At 38.3% G+C, this 9048-nt stretch overlaps 1 protein-coding gene across 1 annotated transcript in view; it reads right to left on the bottom strand.

The window, feature by feature from the left end:
• Positions 1–1982: 1982 nt before the first annotated feature.
• The window catches only part of SMG1 (SMG1, nonsense mediated mRNA decay associated PI3K related kinase), an 88640-nt gene continuing 81574 nt past the window's right edge, over positions 1983–9048 (bottom strand). Inside the window, exon 63 of the mRNA XM_008050116.2 lies at positions 1983–6521. Coding sequence (XP_008048307.1) covers positions 6444–6521 — 78 coding nt within the window. The 3' untranslated portion in view covers positions 1983–6443. The remainder of the gene's footprint in view (positions 6522–9048) is intronic.

Raw genomic sequence — 9048 nt, 5'->3', positions numbered from 1 at the left:
GCCCAGCAAATTTTTTGATTTGTTATAGAGACGATGTCTCACCAATTTGCCCAGGTTGGTCTCGAGCCCTGGGCTCAGGCAATCCTCTTGCCTTGGCCTCCCAAGTGCTGGGATTACAGGCGTGAGCCACCTCGCCTGGCTAAATTTATGTTTAAAACATTCCTGAGGTTCTTTTGTTTTTTTGAGTTGGAGTCTCACTCTGTCACCCAGGCTGGAGGGCAGTGGCATGCTCCTGGCCACCGCAGCCTCGACCTGCTGGGCTCCATGATACTTCCACCTCAGCCTTCCTTCCATGTGACTGCTACCATGCCCGCTAATTTTTGATTTATTGTAGAGACGAGGTCTCACCAAGTTCACTGGGCTGGTCTCGAGCCCTGGGCTCAGGCAATCCTCTCGCCTCGGCCTCCCAAAGTGCTGGGATTACAGGCTGAGCCACCAAGCCCAGCCTCCTTAGGTTCTTAAAAGCTTAGGAACGACATAAAGAAGTGTGAGAGAACATAGCTACAGACCACATGTTGCCCTAACAAAACTGAGTAAGGGCAGGAGCACTGTCAATTTCATGAAAATGTATCAAATTTGCCATGGATCTTTGGGGTGCTGGGGTGAGGAATCTGGGCCAGGTAGAAACACTCGAGAGGAAAAAAACAAAGACTTTGCAAGGTGACTCTTCAATTGGGGTATGCCCAGGGAGAAAAACACATTGCATAAATAAGATGCAGCCCGTTGATACAGAGGCCATTTTGGAAGATTTTCAAGCTGTGACGTTTGAGGAACAAGCCCTCCTCCACCTCTTCAAAAGATAATTAAACGGACAAAAGGATCCAATAAGCTGCCACATAACTAGTGAATATGTTAAACACTGGGTGCGCAATCTCGCTAGAGGCACAGTAACATCTATTTCCCTAAGGGAGGCCAGGAGTTCTTATTATGCTTTAAAAACTGACCATTTCCACTTTGGGAAATCAGCTATTACTACCAAATATGTTTCTGGTTTTCACCAAAAGTTCCCTATTTACAATTTAAGAAGGAAGCCTTTTTAACACAAGCTTGTGCAACAGGTAGGTGAAAACACAGAAGCAACTCAAGCAGCAGTTTCTCCACAGTATTTTTGTTACTGAAGGGATATGTTGTTCCCAGATCTATTTCCAAACCCACAGCTCAGGAGCACTGCTATAGAATCTTTCATCAGCCAGGCTCGGTGGCTCAGCCTGTAATCCCGCGCCTTTGGGAGGCTGAGGTGAGTGGATTGCCTGAGCCCGCGGGTTTGAGACCCGCCTGGGCAGCGAGACCTCATCTCTACAATAAATCAAAAAATCAGCCGGGCGTGGTAGCGCATGCCTGTAATTCTAGCTACGGAAGGCTGAGGCGGAAGGATCACCAGAGCCCAGCAGGTTGAGGCTGCAGTGGCTGGGAGTGGCCACTGCACTCCAGTCTGGGCGACAGAGTGAGACTCCAATTCAAAAAAAATAAAAAAGAATCTTTCACCAAATTTCCAATTGAATTATTAAAAACATCTAGCATTAATGTAGCTTGCTTTAGTGCTTTGTTCTCGGCCTACAAAGATAGGATGTGATTTTTTGGAATGTGCCAGCTGACTAATCAGTTAACATAAATCCTCCTAACTTAATCTAGCAGCAACAAGGGCAGTCTTCAAGATACTAAAGCAAGCTGAACATTTCCAATTTTCCTCCAGAACTTTCACACCCCAGGGAATGCACATAATGGTCTGCGGGAGTCTTGTTTTTAAATATTGCAAAAATTAAGCTTAATAAACTGGGCCTTGATACTAAGAACTTTACCAGTGGAAGTAAAATTTCCACTGCTGTTTGAAATACAATAGAACTTTGAGAGCAAAATAGTTACTTTTTTGAAAATTAGGGTTTCTTTCTGAAGTATTAATACTTAAAAAGGCTACCCAAGTTTCCAAAATTAGGCTTTGTGGAACCTAGTTTGATCAATTAAATTCAAGGCTTAAATGCTACATCTTTTGAAACTGAACCTTTATTTTTTGAAAAACAGGTATTTCATACAATCTTTGCCATGTTAATGCAAATATGCACAAAGTAGGCATGTATTTTTGTTTTCCAAAAGATGCATTATGAACATGTTCAGGAAGCTGGTGTGACTTATTCAACTTTTAATTTTAAATACAATCACAAAATTATATCCATCAGGAGGCATTGCAACCTTTTGTACAGAGAAGCCACTATTTTATACAATGTTACTAGGACAAGGAAGATTCAAGTTTAACTCAACTTGCTCTTATAATAAGGGTAAAAAGTAACAAGTGAAGTATGATGTCATTGCCACTGACATTACAGGTGGAAACATATGGGAAATTTAAACCAGAAAAAAAACTGACAACTTTAAAGAGGAGCTGAAACTTTAAACTTTCAGGAAAAAAAAAATACATTTAATCAGCCTGTTTTGAAAGAAAAGCATTCTAAGAGTCTGCATTTCAGAACAACATGCAAATCTTTTAAGTTTACCATCTTCAAAAATTGAGCTAATTGTATGATATTTTTATATTAGCACAACAAACAGCTTTTTCCTAGTAAGCTCAGCCAAATTCCCATGGAAAGCAAGGGACCCTAAGTGGTTCACATTCTGCAACCCTTGAACCTATAAAGCTTCTCTCAGCGTCAGTTTGCCCTTCTGTAAATATGGATGTGACACTGTTATCTAGGCCTTAAAAGCAGAAAAAGTGCAAAAAAAAACCCTTACGGTTTCCTAATATAGTGAATTTCTCCCTCCCCAAAGTTTGAAAAAACGTGAGATGCTAGTTTTTCCCCATAGGAGGAGTCTAATACTACCCAAATACTGAAAACAATCTACCTTCTTTAAGTAACCCTTGCATTAATAATTCTACCTCCCTGATTTAAGGAGGGGGGTGGGGGAGTCCTAGTTTTAAATTACTGGCATTTTACAAGTTCAACAAGATATAAAATGGAACACTGGTTTTCATATTCATCTAATTTTATGTGAAACAAAGATGGTTAAATGTGCTAATAGTAAAGCATTCACTGATATTTGATGTATATGAATAGGACTAACAAGCAAATTGTAGGTGCTTTCTTTCATAAGAAAAGAATTGGGAAAAAAGAAGAACCAGCTCCTTTGATTTTAGTACTGCCAAAACAAGCCCCCAGAGTAATTACAAAAATGTGGAGGAAAATAGGCTAGGAAGACTTTTCAATTTAAAGTACTGCCTATAATACCCCAGATTATAAAGGACCTAAGATTGCACATCAAGTCTAATATTTGGCTGTACTTGCATTGCCCTGTTTGGCATTTTTTAAATGGCTCTTTCCTTAAACTTCACACATCAGAACAACCACAATTTAAAAACAAAAAACAATGCAGATAACACCAAACATTGGAAAATATTAAGAAAACTATTTAGTAAGCTTAGGTAATAGAGACAAGTGTTAAGGGCAGAAGTGATGGAAGTTTTTCTTTGTATTACACCCTCACCCTGAACCTGGGGTTTGGGCTCTAAAAAAGCAACTTAGGGAAGCAGATCAAGAGCCTGATTATCAGTTCTCACACAGAAATCTCACATATCCCAAAAACAACTCACCACAAGTGTCAGACACAAAAGAATCTTAATCATCTAGCAAACTACGTTAAGAACTCACGACCAAAAGTAATGAGAAACTTCAAAACAAACCAAAGGAACAGCAAACAAGGAATAGCTCTAGAAACTACTAAGCCTCCACAGCTTTGTAGAGAAATCAACTAAAAATTAGGAAACTCTAGCAAATTAAAGACAAAACACTTAAGATCAACTTCAATTTCAAAGGGTACATTGGAGAGGTTGTTTGTATGTTATTCTGTACCCCCTGAATCTAAGAAGCAATAATAGAGAGAGAAGGGGGAGAGGGGAGAAGGGGAAAGGGAGAGAGAGCGAGAGAAACGGAAACAGAGAGGATCCCTGGTTTTCCACAGGTATTTTTAGGTGATTAAAAAATGCATGACTTTGAAACTATAGCACTCTAGCTTCACATTATTTTCCAAGATAATTCCCAAAGTATAGATAGCCCTGTCTACTCAATCTAACTGATGAGGTTTCTTAGAAAAGTTACAAATGCAAGGCTACCTGCAGAATGACTTCCCTGAGGAAGTCGAACTGTACAGACTAGGGTACTGTCCAGAGTGCAGCCAAGAGCAAGCTTCTGAAGTCATCAGTTACATCTGCCTTACAACCAAACACCCACTGTATATGCCCCACTATTCTCTGAGGGACCACTTCAAAATAAAAGTGATGGATAATTTACCAGAGGCACATGTTTTCAAAGTAAAGCTGTTTTGTTTTTGCTTGAATAAGGTGCCAGGTACCTCTGAAGCCTGAAAACACTGACAGTAAAATTCACCTATTTCATTTACCATTTTTACCAAGAGGAAGCAATTTCTGAATAGTATCTATAACGACAAACTACTGTGAACTGGTTTTATCACTGAGATAAAAGTTTTTCCATGTGACAACAATAAAGAATGTTGCTGAAAAGACTGTTTAACCTTGAGAAAGCAGAGGTAATCGAATGATGAATGCAATAGCTCCTAGAGCCTCTAGGAAATAAAGCAGCGTGCAAAATACAATATGGCATTATTATTCCAGCTAGGTTGTTTTGATTGTGAAAATAAGGTTTAAAATAAATGAAGAAAATAAAATTTGATGCACTAGGTTCCTTAACTTGCTATTGGACACACGAGTATTCAAAAATGCCACCTTTCTTGCAATACTTGTTAAGAAAGCACTGATACTGAAATGCATTTTCTTGCAGGTACTTAAAGATTATACATTAATGTGGCAATCAGAATACAGAAAAGGCCCAGAGCTATGTGGAACTTTTCCCTTAATAACCTTTAAGTTTGTCTGTTAAGACTGGCAATTAGAAAGTGATCACTGTCCTAATTTCTAAAATGCAAGGAAAATGTACTCAACCAATTAAAATTTTAATTATGTTCTATCTGTGTTGATACTTGATTTTAAGAATTCTATTCTAGTCTGGATTTTTATTTTGGACCAATTCAGTTTACACAGCCAGTCAGTACTGAAATGCAATGCTAAATTTAAGGAAACCTTGATCATGAACTCACTAGAATGTATTACTGAACAGCAAGATATTACAATTGTGCAAAAAATAACTTCACAGACTACTTTAATAACTGAACTTAATAAAAGACTGGTGGAGCTCACTTTCGCTGATGTTTCATGTGCATGTCCTGAAATGCCAGGAAAACTACTTTTAATTTACAAAGTGTAAATTAAAAGCATCAAATGAGAAAACTGAATTAAAAAAACATTTCACTCTACCTCCACCAGAACATCATTTTATTATTAATCTGTCATCAACAACGTAAAACTCTAATAGGTACTCTATCCTGGTTTTTAAAAAAGTAAGATTACACTGGATTAGCTACTTCCTATGAAAGAAACTACAGCAATCACAGAAGAGGGAAAATTTGAATGAACTTCAAATAAAAGCAAATGGGAGTGTACATTAAATAAAATGTCTGTTAGATTCATTACTTTTGAATGCACAGTGACAATTCCAGAAACTGTACATGATAGAATCACAGAAATGACTTAAATAACCAGACCTTTAAACAATCCTTGAATTTTCCATGTTATCAGTGGTTTTGGAGAAATTTTGGTTTATCACTCCAAATGTAAGTTGTTAACAGCATCAAGATGGAAGTATATGAAATTTAAGGAGTGAAATAAAAGTGAACTTGAAAGATGGCTAATCTATCAGATCAGGTAAAAGGGGAATGGATAAGTGGTAGGAAAGAGGATGGAACGATGGGGTGGTATTTTTCCCTTCATTTAAGAAGTAAGTTCTTCCAATGTAGTGTTTCTGTTACATAGCTCTCCATTTTCAGTCCATTTCTGAAATTCGTATCTCATAGCCTTTTTGTACTTACTGGTCAACCCAACCAGTACTGCTGCCAAGCAACAATTGTTACACGAGAATCTGTAAGCATCAAATCTTCCTTGGCTGTGATTTCTTCGCGGCCCCAGTTTTCTCTGTTTCTGAGCGGGGTTTGTTTTTTCCTGGATTGTACACACAGGGTCAGGTGGAATGGAGTTCCAAATCACTCTGTGCTCCGCGGCATCCCGATTTCTTTCTGCAGCTAACCTCCTGACACGTTTGCTGCTGTTCCGTGGCAGAAAGACAATCTCCGTGTTCAGGCGGTGAGCTTTCTTTCTTTCTTTCACCCTTGACCCTGGGGTTGCAGGCCATGGTGTTGGGCGTTTCCCTGAGTGCAGCTGTCCTGCAGGATTCACTTCCTAGTGCACCGAGATTTCCTAGGTTTCCTCAGAGTAAGCCCCCAGTTGCATCACCACCGACTGTGGTGTGGCTTTGGATGCCTGAGGCTGAGTTGATTCTGGTGGATGTCTGACCTCGCTTAACCAGACTCATCTACTGACTTGCCATTCATACCCAGGCTGTCCAACCTTCATACAGCTGAGCCAAGTTATCTAGATTAGTTGCTTCCTTAATGACATAGTCAACCTGTAAAAATAGGCAGGATAGCATTTAAAGCCATTTAAAACTTTTGAGCAACACCAAAAGTAAGTTTCTAATCACTCAAATTAATTACCCCATGGATGCGTAGTTGCTATGGCGGAAGAAGGTTAAGCAAGCTAAGCTTCTCCCATAACTCCACAGTTATAAGATGTGTGTCTTGGGAAAGTCACAACCCCTGAGCCTTTATGGATCCTTAAATGAAGAGAAAGCCCTACTGACCCCACATGTGCCCTTAAAGCTAAACCCATAAAGTCACTGGGTATATGCTTAGGTGATGGATAAACGAGGGCCTACCGGCGATTCTGGAACACAGTGGGTGCTCAACAAACGTCCACTGAGTCTGACTCACCTAAATTTTTGCTTATGGCACAATATATAAACATCCCTGCATCCAGAGTATCCACTGAGTCCAATTATATCGTAAGTGTTCAACATATGTCTAATGAATTATAATCTATGCCCAAAGTTATCTGCAAAGGACTCGGTTACTTATTCTGCTCCTGTGAGCCCCTTAAATTTCATGTAAAATTTAATAACTATTAGAATAAAAAGCACAATAGCTAAGTATCCCTCATGGACAGAGAGCTAAGATGAACAGTTATAAAGATATAAAAAGCACACAATCCATTAACCTACTGGAAAGTTTCTAAAATAAAAATATACTTGACTCAGAACATCTTTCATGTTTTCTGACAAACTTGACTAGGCTGTTGCTTAAAAACAAAAACAATAACAAAAAAAAACCCTCTTGTCCAAGTTGGGCATGGTAGCTCATGCCTATAATCCCAGAACTTTAGGAGGCTGAGGCAGAAGGATAGCTTGAAGCCAGGAGTTTGAGACCATTCTAGGCAACATAGCAAGACCTCATTTCTACTTTAAAACAAACCAAAAAAATTTTTTTAATTAGCCAAGTGTGGTGGTGCATGTCTGTAGTCCCAGCTACTCAGGAGGCTGAGGCAGAAGGATTAACTAAGTCCAGAAGGTCGAGGCTGTGATGAGCCCACACATGCCACTGCACTCAAGCCAGGGAGACAGAATGAGATCCTGACTTAAAAACAAGAAAAAAAAAACCTCTTGCCCAAAAGAATTTAAGTCCAAGTCCCATATAACAATATAATGGTGTTTAAATAGAAAAAAAATCCTTGCTGATGTTAAAATTGAATTGTGGATGCCAAATCATTGGAAAATAGAATAGTCACAGTCTCAAATTTTTGCACCACATTTGTAAAGGAGAAATCAAGAGGATATCACCCTTGACCAAATGATCTAACTCGACATCACCAAAGATGGAACTAACTGACGTGGGTTCCCTATCGGTTAGTACTTTCCATCAGGGGTTCCGTGACGTAAAGTATTACACTGTTGTAGTGTCTCTGCCAAAAAAGTCTTGAACCTAACTTGAATTCTGAGGAAAATATCAGACAAATACAAACTGACACACATTTTACAAACCAACTGGTCTAGACACATCAAAAATGTCAAGGGAAGCAAACAGAACAGGAATTGTTCTAGATATTAAAGGAGACTAGAAGTAGGACAAATACAGACAGTCCCTGACTTATAAATTTTGACTTTACAATGGGTTTATTGGGGTATTAAATGCATTTTCAGTCTAAAATGAGTTTATCGGGATGTAGCTCCATGATAAATGGAGAAGCATTTACTGTATATGAAAAGCACGATGAGCCTTGACTAGATGGTGATGGAGGGAGGTTTCAGAGAGGAGACATTTTGAGATAATTGGAGAAATATATGGTCTGAATGTTAGATAATAGTATTACATCAATGTTAAGTTTCCTGAGTTGACAATTATATAGTATTATAGTATTACAATGTTTTGTTTAGGAAATATACGGTGAGTATTTAGGCATTAAGTTTTAGGTCTTTGAGGAACTCTCAAATTTTTTTTAAACTTTTCTGTAGGTTTAAAATTTTTCAAAAAGTAAACAACTGAAGGAAGGAGAAATGTATATATTCAGTATTAATAAGACTAATGAAAAATTTTTGGGAGTAATAACTTCTGACAAACAGCTACCAATCCCCAAGGATGCTTTACAGATACAAGCTGAGTATCCCTTATCCAAAATGCTTGGGACCAGAAGTGCTTTAGATTGTGAATTCTTTTAGATTTTATAATATTTGCATATATATAATGAGGTATCTTAGGGATAGGACCCAAGTCTAAACACAAAATCCATCTATACTTCATATATGCCTTAAATACACTGTCTGAAGGTGTTTTATAGAATATTTTTAGTAATTTTGTGCATAAAACAAAGTTTTGACTGTGACACACCATATGAGGTCCAATGTGAAATTTTCCACTCAGAGCACCATGTCAACACTCCAAAAGTTTTGGATTTTTGAATTAGGGATGCTCCATTTGTACAATACCTGCACTCAAAATGTCCTTCTCATTTCATTTGAAACCTTTAATAGTCCTCTAAAATGCAAATTTAACTGTATAGTAGTCTGGTGGAGGAGGGTCAGGTCACACCTTCAATTTTGGTTA

This window comes from Carlito syrichta, unplaced genomic scaffold, assembly GCF_000164805.1.
Source record: "Carlito syrichta isolate Samal-C Ts95f unplaced genomic scaffold, Tarsius_syrichta-2.0.1 Scaffold142996, whole genome shotgun sequence".
Classification (NCBI taxonomy): domain Eukaryota; kingdom Metazoa; phylum Chordata; class Mammalia; order Primates; family Tarsiidae; genus Carlito; species Carlito syrichta.
The sequence above is the reverse complement of the archived record's forward strand: the minus strand, read 5'-3'. Positions and strand labels throughout refer to the sequence as shown.